Source organism: Otolemur garnettii, unplaced genomic scaffold (genome assembly GCF_000181295.1).
Source record: "Otolemur garnettii isolate 467f Iridium unplaced genomic scaffold, OtoGar3 scaffold00038, whole genome shotgun sequence".
Classification (NCBI taxonomy): domain Eukaryota; kingdom Metazoa; phylum Chordata; class Mammalia; order Primates; family Galagidae; genus Otolemur; species Otolemur garnettii.
In genome coordinates, this window is record NW_003852433.1 from 9,452,319 (window position 1) to 9,474,632 (window position 22,314).

The following is a 22,314-nucleotide window of genomic DNA, read 5'->3' on the forward strand; positions in this document are numbered from 1 at the left end:
TTAACCAAGCATTTCAACAACTTGGAGAAACTGGGCCAGGAGGAGGGTGGTGCTCAGGAGGTCAGGGTGTGGGAAGGATCCTCAACAGAATCTCCCTCTTAGTATCCCCTGCTCTGATAAAGCCCCAAGTCCTGGGCTGACTGTAGCTGGCAGAAAAAATTATCTGTGTGTAACTTCTGGCATAGACTCTTTCTCATGAGAAGAAACCCTTAAGTGAGAAGCCAGCTGGCTCCAGGATTTAGATATGGGAAAGTTTGTCTTCTCCCAGCAGAGGAAGGTGACAAAGTGGCAGTCTAGATAGAGTTCATGGTGGGGTGGCATTGCCTCTACAAACACCTCTATGCAGGGAAGGATTTCCAATACCAGATTAACAACATTTTACTAATTGGTTTGCTCCCATCTTGAACCAAATGCAAACTCAGCATCCATTGGGAAGTCTAGGCAGGAGTCTTAGATTATTCTAGCAACAAGGGCTGAGATGTGTGGCCAAACCCATGGATTGGGAAAAGTCACATTGGATGGAGCAACTTTGTTTATATAATTTGCATTTTATATTTTTTATAAGATGTAAGGTCTTGCTCTGACACCCAGGCTGGAGTTCAGTGGTGTCAATCATAGTTCATTGTAACCTTCAACTCTTGGGCTGTAGCTAACCTCTCATCTCAGCCTCCTGAGTAGCTAGGACTATAGGTATATAACATCATGCTTAACTAATTTTTAAATTTTCTTTTGTAGAGAAGGAGTCTTACTGTGTTGCCCAGGCTGGCCTTGAACTCCTGGTCTAAGTTATCCTCCCACTTTGGCTGGGATTATAGGCATGAACCACTCCCCGTGCCCTCCTCCCCTGGCCCCCGCCCCCGCCTCAACATTGGAGCAACTTTGGACTGGGCTTGAGATGCAAGGGAAAACCCAAATGACCACTTACCTTTGGTTCTGTTGTTAATTGCACAAGTAATCCACAATTGATGTAGGAAAATTGGAAAACATAGATAAGGAAAAATAAAATATAAACCACTCTCTCCCTGTCACCCACAGCCAACTACAGTGAATAACTTATATAGGGAGCTTCAAACTCCCTGCCTCCGGAGGCCAACCAGGCCTTGTCAATGGGTGTAACTGAAGTGCCCACTCTGTCTTAATGCACAGCAGCCCCTCAGCTGCGGCTGAAGGCTGCGTGTGGGAAAACTGGCCTAAGGAAGACAGGCCTCTGACTTTACAGCTGAAATTTTCTATTGCAAAATCTTCCAATTATAAAATGTTGGTTTGGCCCATGAACCACAGTTCCGAGCCTTCTGGTTTATATATCCTCCCACTCTTTTTTTTTTGTTTCCTGCCATAGACTCAGATGTGCATGTAAGTGATTGTGTGCGTTCACACGTGGGTGCACAGTGGACGCTTCAGAACCATGTGTTCAGTTCATAACGCCTTTTAACCTATTGTCCCTGCCTCCCCATCCACTAGGGTAGGAAATTCCAACGCAGTCATGTTGGTTAACATGACCCCACCTTCCACCATGCAATTGGACCAACCAGAGAAGTCTTTCCTTGGGAATTTGAATAAGGGACAAGACAGGGAGATTCAGAGTCTCCTTGCAGCTCAGCCTACAACATGGAAAGACAGGCAGGGAGCAGCCATGTCCCTGCCCATGGGCTGGGAAACAAAGGGGACTGAGGGGCCTCCTTAGGTTTTATCCACTCTCCATTTCTTGTTCTGGCACCTGGGCCAGGCCTGGCTGGACCCTGAGACACTCCTGATTTATTCCAATCTGAGTTAGCCTTAATGGACCTCTGGTTCTCCCAACTTAGACAAGTTGCAACTACATAACAAGACATACACACGAGTGTCATAAACAGGGTGTGATACGCTTCCAAATGACATTAGGGGTGCCATCCACCCTCCCCCTCCCTCCACCTGGGGTGTCTCTATTTGTAGGGGAGGAAAGACAATACCTGTGTCGCTTGTGTTTCTTGGAACTTTTCTTCTTCTTTTTCTTGACAGGCGATGGGCTATAGGACGGGGACCTGCCAGGAGAGGGGAGGCATGCTTCAGAGGGAGGCTCTGAAATGCCAGGGTTGGTTTCAAAGGGACCCTTCCCTGGCCCCTAGACAGGGTCTCGGCTCTTACAAACAGACAAAACTGATACTAGCTTGCATTTGTTTGAATCATTATCTTGTGTCTACAAACATTATCTCATTTAATCCTTCCACACACTTCTTAGGTAAATACAATTGCTACTCTCCCTTTTCAGACAAAGAAAGTGAGATTCAGAGAGGTGAAGTAACCTGCCCAAAGATGCATACAGCTAGGAAGTGGATGACCTGGGATTCAAATGGAGACCTCTTTGATCCCAGAAGTTTTGCTCTCAATTTGCATGTCACCCAGAGCTGTCCTCTCAAGTGGCTGCCAAGGCTTCTTTCTGTCTGCTGCTCTCCCCGTGAGCTGCACCCTATTTCTCATAGTCTTTGGGTCTTGCATCCGCCCCTGGTTTTCTCCTTGGTAGGATTAAGCCCTGGAGGAGATCTCATCAGGCTGTAGCAAGAGGGGTGGTGCCATCAAAGGGTCATCTGAGAAACAGAGCTACCCTAGGTCCTTAATGATGCATCAGGACTGGGGCTTGGGTGATCTAAGATGCCATCTCAATTCTACTACCAACTCATAGAGTCACCTTGGACACATCATGGCTCAACTCTAAGTTTCTTATTTCCCCCATTAACCAGGGTTGAAACACATCAGAGGTTGCAAACTCAATGCCAACAGATCCCTGACAGATAACATGAATAAATGATATGGGCTGGGTGGAATACAGTAGGGAGTGGTGCAGACTGCAGTAAACCAGAGATTGCCTGACTAGAGGGGGTGGCACCTTCTCAGATAATCCCAGGGTCCTATGTGGGAATGCAGACCTGGGTTTCCAAAGCATCTATCTTTTCAATAGAAGGTTCTAGAAATCCATACTTACATATGAAATCTCCTAATTTGTAAATGTTGATTGCCAAGTAAAAGACAAAAACACTTTTAAGGTCAAACAAAACATGTGTGCAGAGGAAATGGCTGAGGAGCTATTAAAAAATCATAATATTTGATCCCAAATCTGTGTTCAGTGGATATTTATCAAATGAATTAATGAATTGGTTAGTGAATCCTGATGCCTATAGTTTTTTCTTCTTTGAAGTTTCCTCTGGCCCACCCCTCAAAATCAGGAATCCAAGCCGCTTCTATCTCCTACCCTACAATGATGAGAAGTCAGAATCTCCATTCACATTTCTCTCTGGGTTCCCTTTGAGCCTGTCCTTTTAGAATGAGGTTAACAGGTATCTGTTAAACAAGATTCCGGAAAACCTTGAGTCATCAGGCACTGCTCTCTATTGCCCCCTGCGGGCTTCTATAAATACTGCCTCAGAGGTTTGGTAGGGTTTTTAGCCTGTAGCCCTAAGGCTCAAGCCCGCTTCTCTGGGGCTGGTACACTAGGCATGCTTTTAATTTAGTTAGTGGCAATCTGCAAGCAAGTATGGAAATTCTTTTTTTTTTTTTTTTGAGATAGAGTCTCACTTTGTCACCCTTGGTGGAGTGCTGTGATGCCACGCCAACCTCAAACTCTCAGGCTCACATGATCCTCTTGCCTCAGCTGCCCAACTAGATGGGACTGCAGGTGCCCACCACAACACCCAACTAGTTTTAGAGATGGGGTCTCACTCTAGCTCAGGCTGTTCTCAAACTCCTGAGCTCAGGCAATTCACCTGCCTTGGCCTCCCAGAGTACTGGAATTATAGGTGTGAGCCACTGTGTCTGGCCCAGAAATGTTTTAAAATATAAAATATTTTAAAAGGGGCTCAGTGCCTGTAGCTCAGAGGCTAGGGCGCCAGCCACATACACCGAAGCTGCAGGGTTCAAACCCAGCCTGGGCTGCCAAACAACAATGACAACTACAACCAAAAAAAAAAAATAGCCGGGCATTGTGATGGGCGTCTGCAATCCCAGCTACTTGGGAGCCTGAGGCAAGGGAATTGCTTAAGCCCAAGAGTTGGAGGTTGCTGTGAGCTGTGATGCCATAGCACTCCACCAATGGCAACACAGTGAGACTCTGTTTAAAAAAAAAGATATTGTAAAAGGAATTGTACATAGAGAAAATGGTAGGAAAGAGTCAATTGCAGACAGAAAGATATAAAGTTTATTAACTGGGGCATTTATCTTGGATTGGGGGGGTTCCCTCTCTCTAAGCCTTTCTTCTCTCATTTCTGAAATAGGGCCAATAATGCTTGCCTGGTGGTCAGAAGTGAAAGAGGTAATGGAGATCACAGCATGTCAATAGCCCTTGGCTACTGTGTTAGTTCTCTAAAATAATTAGGTATTCATGCTAAAGATTATGCTTCCTGTTAATTAATCATTTACTGTGCAGCCCATACTGTGACAGCTGCTTCCAGATCTATTGCTCATCTAATTTCCACATATTCTTAAGAAGTAGATGTTATCCCCATTTTGTTGATATGAAAACACAGGCACAGAGAGGTAAAGTGACGTGCCTGAGGTCACACAGCTAGTCAAGTGGCAGAGAGGGGGTTTGAACCCCAGAGGAAGTCACTGTCTGACTTCAAACCCATCTCTCAGGTTTACCTCCCGCTTCGTGCACTCACCTCCTTCTCTTCTTCCGAGTGGATTTCTTCTTTTTCTTCTTCCCCCTGGAGGAAGGCGGTGGTGTCAATTCTTTGTCCCGGGAGGCACTACAAGAAAGAAAGAGTTGGGCATTAGAGAACGCAGAGTTCCCCAACCCCCAACCAGGGGTGGCACAGCTGGGGAAGGACCCAGTTCCTTGGAGGATCGAGGACTCATAGTTAACGTCTAATTACCACCTCACGGCGGATTCGGTCACACTTCAAGATTAAACGCCTCAAATAAGGACTTAATGCCGACCTAATGAGACAGACGCTGTATGTTACCCAAACACCAATTGATTATTTAAAACAGAGTTATAGAGGTTAACTACTCCTTAATAGATTTATTATTGAATTTGCAAATGGCTCACCTTGGTAAATAAATCACTTTTTAAATAATTAATAGGAAGTTCTTCCCTCTCCCTCCCCAATACAACGTGTCTGTAGTTCGTGCTGGAAATTTAATAGGCATCGGAAGGTATGTTAAATAGCAGCTGATTATTAAAAGTATATTTGCCAAGGTCTAATGTAACGAGATACATATCTTATATTGCTTCACAGAACCTCAAAAACCTCTGCTCTTCAAGAATAATTATTTCCTGTTCAATTAAATTCAAATGCTCAAGCTGCAGTTAAATGAAGTCAAGTTATCTCTTTTCATAATTGGGGCAGGCTCCAGGGATTTTTAAAAACACTATCCCATGGCAAAGAGAGATGGTTTTGGATAAAAAACTGCCTTGGAATTGAAGCAGGCCAACTCAGTCGAACCTCATTGGGAAAATATCATCTTACTAATAATATTATTGTGATCATTTTAGTAGCAACACAATTAGCATTGTGCCAAGTGTTTTATGTATTGTAATACTCACAAAACACTTTGAGAGTGGTATAATTTTTATTGTTTCATTTTACGGGTGAAAAAACTGAGGCTTAGGAAGTTTACTTAACTTACCTTCTGGCCACACAATTAGAAAATCTCCAAGCCGGGATTTGAACTCAGGCCTGTGTGAACTTTCCCCACATAACCCGCTGCCTTCTTGAACTTGTCTGTGTGGCCAGCCATCTGGTAATTACCCAGCTCTTTACAGAACATCACGAAATACCGCCATGTTTAATTCCATTTTAAGTCTCTGGGTCATTATGATTAGTAGAAAGAATGACAAAGTGGTTAGAACGTATGTTGAGTTCTCTGTGTCTCTAATAAATAAGAAGCCTGTATCTATAATGTTTCAAAAGAGTCACTTTTAGCAGGCTAAAAATACTAAATAAATGTAATAGGCATTAAGTACGTCTCTACTTAACTGCACTCAGGCGGAGACCAATAGGTGTTTGTATAAACATGGCAAGCCATTTCCACATTTTTCCTGCAGAAAGCACTGGACATGGAGCAAAAGCCTAATAAACGTTTGTTAAGTGACCACGTGATGGATGAATGAATGAAATCATTCAGCTACTTGTTAAATCACCTCATTTCCTACAAACACCTCCAAGTGAAACAGCTGCCAGGAACGTGAGGGTTAAAACAAAAGAAGGGATAAAAACCTCAAGGGGGGAAAAAAAAAACTTTTTGCAAATGTCTTATAAAAGGAGGAAAGGTCCCATTGTACTCCAGCTTCTGGAACCCCAGGGCCCCAGGGGAGCAGGGTTTGAGAACCACTGTCCTAGGCTCAGATTTAAGCAATCGGGTCAAACCGAGAAATCTCGGAAACTGGATAGATTTGAAGTCTGCCTTTAACCCAGCAGGTCTGCGTTTCTTCTCTTTCCTTCCCCTGCACCTGCTCTCCTAGGTGTGCCATCACAGAGGGGCTGGAGGGAGCAGAAGAGAGTTAGCACACCTGGTTATGTGTGCAGGGGTCAAGCACACAATGTTTACGGACGCTGCAGTTCCGTTTACAGTGGTCAAGGACAGTGATAAGTAATGCGGCCGTTAAATATGCACTGGCTGAGTTCCCAGTGGTTAAGTTTGTAGTGATTAAAAATGCAGTGGTTTATGTACGCACTGGTGGGGTATGCAGAGGTTAACTGCAGTGATTAGGTGCTCAGTGGTTATGTATACAGTGGCTGAGCATGCAGTGATTAAGGGAATGGTGGTTACGTAACCGGCAGTAAGGAACGGTGGCTCAGAACAGGCACACCCGGATTTAAAGTCTGTCTCTCCTACTGTTTAGCTCAGAGACTTCTCTGAGTCTCTTTTTCATCTTCTACAAGATGGGAATAAACATGAGATCTGTGCCCTAAGCTTGTTGCCAGGAATAAAGGACCCAACTTCGGTAATATGCCCTAGTCTGACACAGAGTGCACAGTAAAAGGGGCTTCTGTTATTATATTATAATTATTATGACTTCTATTATCCCTGTTATGACTGTCATTATTGTGGTTTCCTCACCTCAGAGGGCCAGTTGCAGACACCACGTAATCAAGTTGGCGATATAGCATCTTTTTTCAGAGTTTCACACCCAGAGCCTTCTCTTCTGATTCTGTGATACTGTAACATTTTTTGAGAACTTCTATATTCTAAATCCACTGCCAGGATCTGTAAATGCCCGATCTAATTTAGTCCTCACCCTGACTTTGAGCATTAGAGCTCAATATTCCCATTTTATAGTTGTGAATACTGAGGCCTGGGAAGGAAAAGGAACTTGCTCAAGGTCGCTCTGTTAGTAAGTGGTAGGGTCCAGATTTGAACCACAGATTTCTCTCTGGCCGTCTAGGAGATAATGATTCTAAAATATGGAAATTCCTTTTCTCTTCCCCTTTCTCTCCATCTTCCTGAACCTTTCATGGAAACACCTTTCTTTTTATTTTTCTAGAGAGAACTCTCCAGATCTGAAGCTGAACTTCACTTTTCCAAGGTGATAGAATTTAACTGTTTTTCTTTGAAATCATGGCCTAGCTAAAGTCTGCAGCCGAGATGGCAGCCTAGGTGGCAGGGCAGACGGTCCCCGTGAAAGTGACTTCAGCTTCCTAAGCCACTTCTCCCATGTTCTGTAACCACATCTCCTAGAACCAGATTTTCCCAGAGGCCAAAGAAGGGACCAAGCTTTATATACGTGTGTGTGTGTGTGTGTGTGTGTGTGTGGTACAAAATGGAAAAATAGAAGGCAACGATCAATTGATTTTTTCATTATCACCAACAGGATAATGTGGTAAATTTTAGTCCAGGATTTAAGATCAGAGAGACTGGAGTTCAAAACTTCACCCTGCCCCTTATTGGCTACCATATTTTGGGCACATTATTTTATCTCTCTGAGCTCAGTAAACACATATATAGTGACTGTTGTATACAGATGCTAGCACGATGCCTAAGACACAGTAGGCACTCAGAAAGTACTGGTTGGATGACTTAATTAAGGAATAAATATGAAGATCTGGAACTCTGTGCTGAAATCATGATTTGGAAGTAAGTGGTTCACAGAGTTATGAAAATGGAGTGGAACTTGTAGCATGGTGGCTCACACTGGTAGTCCTAGCTACTCTGCTGAGGCAGAAAGGATTGCTTGAGCCCAAAAGTTTGAGGCTACAAACTCAAACTCAAACTCGTAGCATATTCTATGGTCATACCTCTGCACTCCAGCTTCAGTGATAGAGTGAAAAAAGAAAAAAAGAGAGAACTCTGTCAATTAAGGTCAGGGTCAACAAACTAAGGCCCATAGGCCAAACCTAGCCTGCCTCTTGTTTGTATGAAATTCTATTGGGGCACAGCAATGCCTTCTTGTTTGAATATGTTTCTGGTTGTTTTATCAAGAAGTAGTATGTTTATCATGCTACAATGATAGAATTAAGTAGTTAAGAAGCAAACCATTGGGTTGGCTGGGCCTCGTGGCTCACACCTGTCATTCCAGAACTTTGAGAGGCCATGGCAGGTGGATTGTTTGAGCTCAGGAGTTCAAGACCAGCCTGAGCAAGATCCAGACCCCATCTCTACTAAAAATAGAAAAAAAACTAGCCAGGCATTATAGTGGGTGTTTGTATTTCCAGCTACCTGAGCCCAAGAGTTTGAGGTTGCTGTGAGCTATGATGCCATGGCTTTCTAACCTGGGTAACAGAGTGAGACTCTGTCTCAAAAAAAAAAAAAAAAAATCATTGGTGATTTGGCGCCCGTATCACAGTGGTTAGGGAGCCAGCCACATACACTGAGGCTGCCGAGTTTGAACCCGGCCTGGGCCAACTAACCAACAATGACAACCGCAACAACAACAAAAAAATAGCCAGGCATTGTGGCGGGTGCCTATAGTCCCACCTACTTGGGAAGCTGAGGCAAGAGAATCACTTAAGCCCAGGAGTTTGAGGTTGCTGTGAGCTGTGATGCCATGGCACTCTACCAAGGGCAACATGGTGAGATTTTGTCTCAAAAAAAAAAAAAAATCACTGGGCCCACAAACCTAAAGTATTTACTATTTTTACCACTACAGAAAATATTTACTGATCCTTATTGAAAGGTCTGAAAGAAGAATTTATAAAAGAAAGAGAGGAGAAGTGGGGAGAGAAGTGAACTTCATTTTTATGTCCTCAGCTTGGACTTCCCTGGTGGATCTTACCTGCGTGCTCTGGTGAGACACAGCTCCCGAAAGGCCTTGTCTCTCTCCCAGCTGTTGGTGCCCAAGGTCTCTGTGGCCAGACGCTGACCCAGCTTTTCTGATGGTCCATCCTGAGCTGAAACCACAGGGCTGCTCTGGGGCTCTGCCCTACAGGGGAAGAAATAAGGAGGCAAAAGTGTTAGGGTATAGAGAGACACTTAATGCTCATAAATATGCATACATCGCCTGAGATTTCCCAGCTTCCCTGGTTAGGTTGAGGCCATGGCATTATCTTTGGCCAGTATTCTCTGGCTGGGAAGGAACAGATATTATTTCCAGGTCAATGCAATCAAGATCCATATGCCTTCTCCTGCTCTCTCTTCCTCTCTCATGGTGACTTTGAAGAGCACATATTCTGGAAGGTAAACCTACTTGATGAAAGAAAGGTACCCGAAACACATCAGACTTTGCAAAAGAGAAATAAACCCTGATGAGGTTAAACCACTCAGATATAGGTCTGTTTGTCATTGCAGCATAACCTATCTTATTCTGACTAAATCACAGGGAGATGCTGGAAACCAGAATTTCACTTCCTTTCTCAAGATGAAATTGGAGGCCAGGGCATGGCAGGATTAGTGTAAACTCTTTTTTTCTATTTTATTCCATTTCTTTCCTTACCTGTGTATAGACCAAATATACCCAGATTCAAACACTGTCATTAGCATTTAGTAGCTGTAGAACCTGGGACCAGCCACTTAACATCTCTGAGTCACAGTTTCCTTAGCTATAAAAAGGGGAATAATATTAGTCCATGTATTGTCAAGCTGTTGTGGAGATAATATGAGATAATGTATACAAACAGAAAGACCCCCCCAAAATGTCAGTTTCCTTTGTTTTGACCTCCTTGTGAACCGTATCTTCAGTATGGTGTCCTCAGTGAATATAGGGCTACCTGTTTAGAACAGCAATTCCCGTGAAGGCTGAAGTTCACTTCTCTGCCACTGACATAAGAGCTCCAAATAATACTGGAGAGTTACTTATGAGTCCCACCTGTTTCCTGCAGTCTTTGAGAAGGAAGAGAAGTGGCCTAGTTACTCAGGATTTGAAGAGACTGTCACTCAAATTCCTGGCTCCTAAACAGGAAGAGTCAGCACTCTGAGAGTCACAGGTGTATTTGGTACTATCCAGTGAGAACCTACTCTTCTTGTCTTCAGATCCCAGGTCAGGCATTGATCAAAGGCATTAGCATTTCTCATGCACCAAGTTCCTGCTTCAGAGCATTAAGGTTGGTTTTAGGTCTCAGGATTAAGGCATCTGATAAGCCCCCTGATCCTCAGAGACTCTAAGGGAGCACGCCAAGCTCAGTCGATATTGAGGGAAGGGCAGCAAAACACGTCCATCTCTGCCAGCCACTGATCAGTGTATCTTTAGAGGCAGAGCTGGGAGGTACTGCAAGCCCAGGAGGGATGGAGATTCTAATTAGGACTTCCTAGCCTTCCTTTCTGCCAAGTGCATGCTTCTAAAACTCCCTTCCATCCTGCTGAGCTTCATTTTTTTCTCCATATACCTCCCTGCCCCATGTCTCCTACTATGAGGATCTGATTCCCATGCCTTTGCTCCTGTCCATCTAGCTGTATGGAATTCTGGCTTGGCTCTTGTCAGACAACTCAAAGCTTGTGATTTCTGCCAGCCTCCAGCAAGGCTTACCTCTTCCCATACTCATTCTAGGCTAAACTGGTTCCCTAACTCTAATTCCTTGAGAGTCTACACTTTGTTTTAAGTGTGGGGATGCAGTGAAGAACAGTAATCCTGTGATCACTGAGTTTACATCTAGATGGGGGAGCAGATAATAAACACATAAGCAAGAGAAAATATGGCTTGCTGAATGGTAATAAATTCTCTCTTACGGTGAGAATAAGGCAGCATACAGGGCTAGGAAATGGAAGGGGCAGCTGCTACTTTGTTTATAATAAGTAGGGGAGGCCCTCCTAGGGAGTAACAAGGGAGTAGAGACTTGAAAAATTTGGAACTAGCTGTAAAGTTTGGGTGATTCAGAAATATGGTCACAGAGTCTTTGACACACTGCCATCAAATCAATAGATCAAAAGATGTAAGTTCATTTTTCTCCCCTTGAATCTTGGATGAACATAGCTCACTTTTAATGAAAAGAATGTAGTGATAGAAGTGATAATACATAACTTTCAGATTGATATTTCTGGGGGAAGTCAGCCACCATATTGTGAGGACACTCAAGTAGTCCCACAGAGAGGCCCAGGTGAAGAAGATGTAAGGCCTCCTGTCAACATTTAGCATCAATTTCCCAGCCATGTGAGTAAGATGTCTTGGAAGTGGATCCTCCAGCTCCAGCCAAGCCTTCAGATGAAACTGCATCCCTGACTGGCATCTATCTGACTGCAACTTCATGAGAGGTGATAAGAACCACTCAGCCACATTCCTGACTCACAGAAACTATGAAATATAATAACTGTTCACTATTGTTTTTAGTCAAAAGGATTTGGGGTAATCCGTTGCACAGTAATATATAACCCTGCACAGGTATCTATGGGAAGTGGGAAGTGTGCTGCAGGCAAAAGAAATAGCACATTCAAAGACCCTTAGCATCCACAAGGAAGAGCAAACAAGGGCTAGCGTGGGAGGAGGTTAGACATGAGAACAGGTCATTGAAGGTCATGGGAAGACCTTTGGGTTTTCTGTAGCTGAGATGGGAAGGCTTTGAAACAGGAGTGATCGAGTCTGGCTTACATTTTTGAGGAATCACTCTAGTGGTCAAGGGACACTAGATTGAAGGGAGGAAAGGTCAGAGACAGGGAGACCACTGCAATAGTCCATGCTCATATCAGTGTACTAGCAGCAGAGCTGGTGAGATGTGGTGGGATTCTAGGAGATTTTGAAGGTAGTGCTAACCTCATTTGTTTCTGGTGAAACGTAGGAAGCAAGAGATTACGGAAGGAGGAAGAGGCAAGGGTGACTTTAAGGTTTTGAACCCAAGCAACTGGAAAGAATGAGTCTCCACTGAGAAGATGAAAGAAATGACGTAGGGAGCAAACTTTTGGGGAGATCTAACCTCTTTCCTTCACTCCCTTAACAACAGGTCTTAATAATATATGTTGTTATCATTTAATTATTTTTTTCATATTTGGACTCCCTGAGAGTATAACATCTCTTACTGTCCAAGAACTTTCTGCTTGGTAAACACTTGGCAATATTTGTTCAATGAATCAATAAAGGAGCTAATGGATCGGCCAAAGAAAATATTTGTTTTGAAAAGTTAGAAAGGGCTTTTGAGATGCTTTGGACTAATCCCTTCATGTTACAGTTGGTGGGAATGGAAGCCCATAGAGAGTAATTAACCCAGCCAATGCCTCAGTGTACTCAGACTGCTGAGTAGACTTTCTTTCAGAAAAGTGATCAACTTTTAAAAAATTAATTTATATATTGTCTAGGAACTCCTTGACACATAAGACATTCCACTCCCACTGAGGCTTGCTCATATGACCGGCAAGCTGGTACTGGCTGTTGGCAGGAGGTCTCAGTTCTCTGTGGGGCTGCTTGAGGGTCCTCACAAAATGGCGTCTGGCTTGTCCCAGAATAAGCAATCTAAGAAAGCAAGGCAGAAGCTCCTTTTGTGACCACATTGATTGAAAGTCATATGTTATCATTATGTCAAGATGGAGATACCCAAGAATGGAATATTGAACTCTCAGGGGCATTATAGGAAAACAAGACACAATGGTATATCAGAAGCAATCCCATGGCAGGCAAAACTTAGAGGTGATGCTTGGCATTTACAGGTAACAAATACATGGTGAGTCGTGTTGGCTTGGGTAGAAGGTCTCAGTGACTTGTCTAACACAGGCAGCAGAGGCATGGGTTATCTAAAGTGTGGCAGATGCTGATGGATGCTGCTGCCAGAGCACTGGGGCACAAGAATTAGGATGAAGATGATGCCTCATTTATCATTGCCAGCAGTGGGGGTCAAAATCAAAGACAGGGAAATACCATGATTTGGTGAGGAAAGATACAATGGGGTTGCAGAAATTTGCATTTTTCTTTTTCTCCAGTAGTACTGGTTTCACATTCTTGGGGTATTGGTATTTGGGATTTTGGACTAAAATAAAGAGAAATACAACTAATTCTACCAGGCAGACAGGAAGTTCTGGGGTAAGGAGGAAGGGACTTCTCCGTAACATAACATTTACAGTCTTTTTTTCAAAGTGTTCCAAGACTTTGCTTCTTGGCTTTCTTAAAACTAAAAGAGACACAGAGAACATGGAGTCCCAGGTTTCCAAGCCTGGCACTGATCAGAGCCCTCCAAGAAACTTAGAAAAATACAGATTCCTATGTCCCATCCTAGATATAAAGGTCAAAATCTAGAAATTTGCAGCTGAAAGGACTATCCCAGGTAACTCATCCTTCCATTGGATCAAGAACAAAATCCAAATTAGTCCTTATTGCCAGTACTAAAAGATTCTGCATGATCTAGCAGCCAATTCTACCAGAAGTCTCCACTCTGCGTCTAATGCCATCTTATATTCTTTTTTCCATCACTCATGCTGTTCTGGCCACATGGCCTCTTTGCAGTTCCTCTAATGGGTGAAATGTTTTTCCTGCCTCAGGGCCTTTGTTCTTGCTCTTCCCACTACATGGCATGCTTTCCTTCAGCTGACTGCATGGTCAGCTCTTTCTTTATGCAGATGTCACTTTCTCAGAGACCCCCCTCCCCGACCCTCTTATTTTATCTTGCTCCCCTCATCATGTGTGATGAAAGGGAGTTGCAGTAACCTGCTGTCTTTCTCAGAGCATTTGTTCCTATTTGAAATGACTGTTTTGAAATCGCCAACCATTTGCCTTCTGGACTAGACCACAAGTGGCATGAGAGGGAGAAACAGTCTTTTCTCACCCTGAGTCCTCAGAGGTGACACAGACAGTGCCTGACAATAGTGTAGCTTTTTGTTCATGGAATGTTTGTTGAAAGAATGAACAAATGAATGAGTGGGAAGATGAACAAATGAATTCTGATTATCGATCCCATGTGGGAACCACAGATGAAGATTCAAATTAAGAAGCAGAGGACCAGCCCGAGGCCACCCAGCACTTCTGTGGAATCCATCTTCGGCCAGGGCCCTCACCTCCCCACAGCCACACCCCTCTTCCTTCCCTGCGTCCTGCTTTGCATCCACGCAGGGCCTTGAGAAAAATTCTGTGTTCCGTCTTTGCTGAGGGGTACCCATAGCTGCCTTGTTTTTCTTGGATGTTGCATTACAAAAATGCTTAAAAGGAGCTGAGCTCTTCAGGAGACAGCTAAAACAGTGGAGTCAAGGGCCGGCACACTCCACTTCACAGAGGGAGGGGGGAGCCACGAGTGCTGAATTCCTCAAGGCCTTCCCGCGCTGTTCCTGCTAATCAGCGACCTGGAGCTTAGATGCTGCTCTCCGTAGCCATGGCAACCAGCAGATTCAGAGCCTCTGATAAGAGTCAGGGCTGAACTTTCTGCAAAACTCTCCAAGATGCCTGGTTCCCCAGCCGCTTCCCTGCTTCCACATCAAAGCATCTGCTCACGGAGGAGCTGATCTGCCAGCTGCTCCCAACAAAGTGCTCATTTGGCCTAGGGTGGGGTGCAGATTCTCTTGCCCCAAGCACTAGATTGAGTTAAACACTCTTTTGGGAATCAGAGAAAAATGATTTTGGAATAGGAAGGGACCCCAGATCCAGTCCGCTTCTGGGCAGAGTGAGGAATCTGGGGCGCCCAAGAGGTAAAGGGATTTGCTCAAGGTAAACAATGACTCACATCATAGCTCCGGCTGGAGTTGTGGCCTTTTGACTCTCAGTCCAGTGCTCTTTCCTCTCGACCATAATGGCAGCTAGCATTTATCAAGCATCCCCTGCATGCCAGACGCGGGGTTGAGCCCTTCTCACTCATCCTCTTATTGAGGCTTCCAGAGAAACACGTGAGCAGGTGTTATCATCCCTACTGTGTTGGAGAAACTGAGATTCTGAGATATGAAGTGGTAGGAACACCAGCTGCCCTGGCTGTTGATAATATTCAACTCAGAGAAAAGGACAGGAATCTGGAAAACACTTCGAAAATGTTATAAGGAAGGGCTAAGAGGGGTGATCTTGGTGATCTTGCTGTAAGACAGAGACTGGCTCTAAGTGTTTGCAGAAGATTTGTATTTCAAAGTTTGACCTGAATCTTATATTCCACAAACCCAAATGGCATTTGACCATTAGATTAGGAACATCCCTGACACTCATTGCCTCTATCCTAATAGTAGCACCTACTGTGTGTAGAACACTTCCGAACCCAGCACCTCAGTTGGTGCCCACAACCCTCTTTGCAGTGTGGTGAGCCCGCCTCCCGTGTACAGTTGAAGGGTGGAGATGTGAAGGGACCTGCTTCCATCCAGGGCTCATGTTCACGCTGTGAATGATCCATCCTGTTCTCACACTTGTCATATATCCACAATCTGCCCGATTCAATAGAGGTTGAAGGCTTAGATTCTCACGAGCCTCTCAGAAAGCCCAAGACTCATCATGGGTCTGACCTAGCCTGGGAATGAGATGGATTTGGCCAATTTGTGCCTTGGCTTCTGGGACTTCAGTCTGGGCTGTGTCAATATCCTGGCCTGAAGCCTTGACGTGCCAAGTCCTTTTCAAGGTTAATCTAGTTAATAAAGCCTGGTTTAGGGTAATGTGCAGGAGCTGAGACTCTTTGAGCTTTGCCATTGCAGCTGGAAAAGGAATCAGAGCTTAGGGGGATGCTGGGGATCCCACAGAGCTGCCGTGGGAGACATCATTTGGATGCGGGGGCAGTAATGCTTGTTTTAGTAGAAAATGAATGAAAAATCAGAAGTTTTGTGAGGCTGGCATTTCCTTCATTATGTCATCCATTATTCAACAGTTGTTTACTGAATACCTACTTAGTACTGGAATTCAAGGATCCCAAAGTATCCAAGATGTGTGTAGTCTCTTCTCTCTAGAGGTTCTTATCGTGGAAGGCAAGAAAGATTCCTAAACTTGGAGTTACAATATGGAACATAGTAAGTTCTCTGATAGAAGCTCATGGCGCCCTGGAACCACAGAAATAGCACCTCACTCAGTCTGGGGAAAGTGGGCAGATGGCTGTGGAAGGCTTCCTAAAAGATAAATGGGAATTGGAAAAAAACAATAGCACAGGCTCAGGACCAGGACATAGCAGTGACCCTTTACGTGACTGCAGAGGATGCGGTAAGTTAGAACACGCAGTTGGGATGGAGGGAGGAAGGTGAGAGTTGTCGCCAGGAGGAAAGGCAGGGGCCAGATCTTTCAGGGCCACGTGGACAGGTGCTTTCCAAGCTTTAAGCTTCGCATGAGTCACCTGGGGATCTTGTTAGACTGCAGATGTTGATTCAGCAGGTCTGGGTGAGGGCCTGAGCACCTACATCCCTAATCATGTTCAACAAACCACACTCAGAGTGCCCGGACTGTGGATTCTATAAAGGATTTGGACCTGACCCTGAAGGCTGAGCTGCACACACAGACGCAGCCTTCTATCATGCTTTCCTCAGGCACCTGATGAGAATGGTGCAGTTAGTTCCCAGGGCAGAGGCAAGTGTGTATGCGTGTGCGTGTGAATGTGCTGTAAACACTCTGGTATGTCAATAATAGTCCATTTCTCAAGTTCAGGTCAAAGGACAAAAGAACCATATGGAGAAAACTCAGCTCAGCATTTCTTGCCCAGCTCAGCCAGGCAGGTCAGGCCCCCAACCTGCCCGGGTTTGGAACTCCTATCACAGAACACATCCATCCCCTGCCCTCCCATCAACCCCTAATCTATCCTGTCGCTTCTTCCTCCACAGGCCGGCCCGTTGAGTGCCAAACTGCTGAGAAGAGGGTTTGATTGGCTTGCTGGCGATCTGAAGTGCAGGCTGCTCCTAACTTGGGAGTGGGCTGAGTTCCAAAAATCACGGTTTCCACTTGAACAGGTTGCATGACAGGTAATTAGGTGGTGCTGGGAAAATGCACGGGGCCCAGAGTCCTACTGACGCGGGTTCAAGCCCTGATTCTGCCAAGCTGTGTCACCAAGGGCAGGATAACATCTCTACTTCCAGCCAGGGAGGTTTTAAAGGGTCCCTCTCAAATCTGCTGAGCAGATATGGCAAGGGTGCTGGAGTAGATGCAGGAAGACCAGTGACAAGTGACTGCATAACCCACAGGAGAGAAGGGGGTGGCTGGAGTCAGTGTTTTTTGACTGACAGTAGTAGGGGTGAGAACTGGGCTGATTCTGGACACATATTGAAGGTGCAATCAACAGAATTTTATTTTTTGATTTTGTTTTTGTTTTGTTTTGTTGCATGAATTTGCTATGGAGGGCAAAAGATCAAGGATGATTTCCATGGTTTTTGGTCTGAGCAAATGGAAGGATAAGCTGGGGACAACTGCAGATGGGTGTTTTGGAAGGGTCCCCTGGAGCTCAGTTTTGGGCATTCCAGCACTGAGATGTCACTTAGACATTCCCATGGACATGGCAGGTAGGGAGTTCAGAGAGATCGGAGCTGAGGAGATATGTTTGACAGATGTTAGCATTTACGCAGTATGTAAAGTCAGGAAACTGGGTTTTCTGGGAGTAAGATGGAAGTTGACGAAGAAAGGTGGAGAAGGAGGTGAGCTCTGCCGGCATAACCTGTGAGGTTTTGGAAAAACAAGATGGCTCAAGACAGATGTCCTAGCCTAGTGGACTGGCTCTTAAAATATACTCATCAAGTGGCTGCCAGGTCTGAGGCATTTATTTAGATGTGGTGATTTATTTATTGTCTGTACATCTTGTTATTCCTCAGTTACTCGTTCACGAATTCACCTGCCAAGCGTCACTTTCCTGGTGGAGGCCTTTTCAGGATGACACGGATGGGAGTCACTCCCTTCAGTGCACAGGCCGGAGGAGGAGATGCAGCAGGTCCATTAGAAACTTTCAAACAGGGGTGAAAGTGGCCTGAGAAAGGAGATGTCCTGAGCAGGGAGAAGGCTCACGTTCCAGGAGGAAGCAAGGCAAGCTGCACAGAGGGGCCGAGTTACCATTCAGGGAAGGTTGCTAGAGCGTGGTGATTAGATCCATGCAGCAGACTCTGCTGGCCACTTACCAGCTGGGTGACCTTGGGCAAGTCCTATTGCTCTCCCAGGGCTGTTGTGAGGATGAATTGATACGATGCATGTGCAAGGCTTAGATATCTGGCACCTGGTGGCACTTTAAATATCAGCCACACTTCCCAGGGACAGACCACACTGGTCTCCAGCTTCACTTGCAAAGCCTGCCTCTGGGGACCCACTCACTGCTGATTCTGATGGCCTTTTCCCAGATAGCAGTGGCAAGGGATTCTGGGAAGGGGAGGGGCGGGAGGTTGGTGTGCCCTTGAGGGTCCCAGGAGATCCTCCTATGCTAGGGCCCTGGCTTCCCACCACCAATATCTACACCTAGAAATTCCCCTTCTCCATTCCCTACAGTGTCCCGGCTTCTCCTTCCTCAGTAGCTCTGGGATGAATCTGTTCCCTCCCTTGCAGAGTCACCCACTGTCAGGTAGAACTGCAAACAGGGGGCTTCTGAGAGGATGATTCAGTTAGGACTCTGTGCTCCTGCAGACACATGCTTGTACCAGCAGCTCAGGTTTGGGGGCAAATTCCTAACAAGGAGAGAGTGAGTCGCCGCTGAAATCTGCAGAGAGGACAGAGCAGACAAGCCACAAATCTCCATGGCAGGCAGTGAGCTCCTGAGGTCTGGGCTCGTTAGTTTTAAAATAACACAGTCAGAAGTGAGATAAAGGGCTTCAGTGGGAGAAGCTGTCAGACACCTTGCCTCACACTGTTGGAGCCACCAGAGGGGCCCCCTTTGTCTGTCTTCATGCCCAGGTTACAGAAACTGAGATCACTGGCTCAGCTGTCAGTGGCTGTGTTGCTAGATCGCACAGTCAGAGCTTGTCAGAGTGAGGCCAGGCCTTGGAGGACATTGAGTCCAAGCCTGGGGAAACTGTGTCAAGAGGGGACAAGGGCGACCTCACTCAGTGGCACTTGGTGAATTAGGAACAGAGCACAGACCGTCACTCTGTTCTTCCACAGCAGTGCCGGTCAGATCCTGGATCCTCTTTCCCAGGTTGGTGGGAGTGTTGGCTGCAAATGTCTCATGGCTGCCTCCCTCCAGAAGGTTATGATGGGGGAAGGGCAGCCCACAGCCAGGGATTAGCTGACACGGGTACAAAGACCTGCTCACTTGCCTCTTGGTAGGATTACAGCTGGCACATGGTGGACTTCACAATCCAGGGCTCCCCCTGGAGTTAGGCTGAGGATTGACTCTAGTGGAAACTACGTCTTTCCTCAGGTTTCTCTCCCAGCCCCACCCTGCATCTCACTCCCCTTCTCCTTTCTCAATATGTCATGTTCACCCAAATCCCTATCTCAGGATTTTTTTCTTGCGAAATCCATCTAAGATGTTTTTCTCAAATTACTAAAAGCAAAACAATGGTTAAGCATTGAATTGTCTGACCTCAGACAGATGTGGATTTGAATCTCTGCTTTGGTCCTTTGCGGCTGTGTGACCCCTAAGAAGTTCTTTAACATTCTCAAGACTTCGATTTCCCATCTGAGGGTGGGAAATGATTATGGAGATGTTAATATTACCTGCCTTGCACAGTGGATGTGAAATGCTTAGCACATTTCCCAGATGCATATCTAATAAATTCTCAGTATATGTTATGTGATATTGGTGATGATGATCGTGATGACGATGGCAGGATGAATGGAGAAGTGAGCCCTACCAACCCCACCAATCAGGAGAAAGCTCTCAGAAGACTCCACCTATGCAGCTCCCGCACCAATCATCAGTGAGCTCTCAAAACCATCCTCTCCATTCACCCTCCAGTGGCTTATCCTTCCCTGAGAAAGGATCTCTCGGCGGGAGAGAGGAAGCTCTGGAGAGAGGAGCTGGCTTTACACAATAGTGGCCATTTCATAATGCCAGTCTGGGCACCCAGCTGTCTCACCTGTAGAAAATGCCTTCTCCACAGTGACTCTGTGTGAGCAGTTGATGGGAAAGGTCTGTCCCTCCGTTGGGACTTTCATCTGCCTTTTAAAAGTCAAATCCATTACCTTAGGATTGTAGGTTTATTAGAGAGCTTTATCTTTATTAGGTAGTCAATTTCACAATTATCTCCCACCAATTTTGATTGGTTCCTCTTGCTTGCAAGAGGACTTGGGTGGGACAGGGTGGGTTCTGGCAGGAACAGGCCAGGACATCTTAGGGGAGCTCCTCCCCACCATGAGAGCAGAGGCCTTTTTAAACTGCCTGGTTTCTCTGTTGACAAGGAAGAGAAACTAAAGCATCAGGAACTTTGGAATCAGGCAGACTCCAGAAAGTCGGCTCTGCTGTTTTCAAGCTGTGATCCTAGATGAGTCACTTCATCCCTCTTCTGCAAAACGGGAATAATGATAGTGTCCAGCTCCTGGAGATGATACACAGCAAAGAGCTTAACACCATTCCTGGCGCAGAGGAAGCACTTAATCAATGTTAGCTGTCATTGTGATTATTCATTGTAAGTAGCCTATGGGATGGAGTCTCCCAACCTGTCTTTGCTCAAGCCAGTTCATCTGCCTGGCGTTTCTTCTCTACCCTTCTCTGCCAAAAGTTTCTCATCCTTTAAGGCTCAACTCAACTTTTCTGGCCTCTTATTGCCCTCCCCCTCATAGGAACCAATTCCTTAATGCAGCATGCTCCGGCATCTCTCTGTAACTCCTTCCATGATTTCACTGCATGACCTTGGGCAAAGTGTCTCATCTATTTAAGCCTCAGTTTCCTCATGTTAAAATATAGATAATAATACCTTATTTATTGGGAGTGATTTGGGACATATATATGATGCTAAGCACAATATCTTATTATTTATTATTGTACCCATAGTTGCAATTATTACTGAAAGAGTCTTAGTAGTTCCAATGTAAGAAAGAATTTCTGCTTGGGTAAGAGCCTTGTAGATTCCCTTTCCTAATCATCTTTGAGGGGTGCATGACTTCCAATTTGCCTGCAATAGTTTGAAGGATCCTGAAATTAGGGGACTGGCCCCAGTGACCCGTGATTGAGCCTGTCCAATTCTGAGGTCTTTCTGAGTCAGAGTCTTCTCGGGGTCTAAGTCATTCCCCTCTTTTTACCTCTTTCTCAATACATTGAAGGGTGGTACAGTAGAGCCCAGAATCTACCACTAGCCCCCAATTTTACAGATGACAGTGAGTTGTTACCTCCGAATACCATGGACCCACTAGCTAGTGGACCTACTAGCCCCCAATTTTACAGATGAGAGTAAGTTGTTACCTCCGAATACCGTGACTAAGTGAACAGGCCGAAGCATAGGCCTACAAACTCCGTCAACTCACTGGGATAAAGTAAAAGGGCCTCATATTTACTGAGCACCTACTATGCTTCAAGCACTTCCTCAGATATTTAAAATCCATTATTTCCTTTAAGTCCCACAGCAAGCTCTTAGGGTGGGTACTCCCAGGGTTGTTTTCAGATGAAAAACAGAGGCTCAGGGAGGCTCAGTGACTGGTATAAGGACGCACAGTAAGCTAGTACAGGAGCGCAGCATTCTTAAGGAGCTGTGGCCTCCAGACTGAGCCTGCCTCCACAGTCCAGGCAGACTGTGTCTACGGAATCTTGGTGTAATTATGTCCCTTTCTACTCCCGGTCATGTTTCTGTCTCCCCCATACTGACTGGTGTTCTGTCTTCTCCCATTTCCTCGCTGCACCCGGATCCCTGGCTGCTGTCTCTACAGTCTTTTGCAAGACACTCAATCAATCAGCCAGCTTGCTCCAACAGCTAAAAAACACCCCGTCGTCCAATTTTCCCTCCAGCGCCTTTCCAAGGACCATGAAACCTCACTAATTTGGAATTTGCAATGATTTCTGACACAGAACCTGCATTTCTCATTCCAGTAAAAAAAAAAAAAAATTGTCTGAATGAAATGCCGTTACATAGACCCCTGGGAGCTTCTGAGCCAGGCTCTAGCCGTCAAAAGGCCCCATTTCTATTCGTTCTTCCTACTTCCTTCTCCTGGCTCCTTTCACCCACATCCATCTCTATGTTGAATTACATAACTGACAGCCCAATTAT

General features: G+C 45.4%; 1 protein-coding gene across 1 annotated transcript in view; it reads right to left on the reverse strand.

Annotated features, from left to right (window-relative positions):
- Positions 1–22,314, reverse strand: part of SRRM4 (serine/arginine repetitive matrix 4) — a 156,442-nt gene that overhangs the window by 38,018 nt on the left and 96,110 nt on the right. Inside the window, exons 2-4 of the mRNA XM_003789929.1 lie at positions 9,188–9,334; positions 4,632–4,718; positions 1,950–2,021 (exon numbers count right to left, since the gene is read on the reverse strand). Coding sequence (XP_003789977.1) covers positions 1,950–2,021; positions 4,632–4,718; positions 9,188–9,334 — 306 coding nt within the window. The remainder of the gene's footprint in view (positions 1–1,949; positions 2,022–4,631; positions 4,719–9,187; positions 9,335–22,314) is intronic.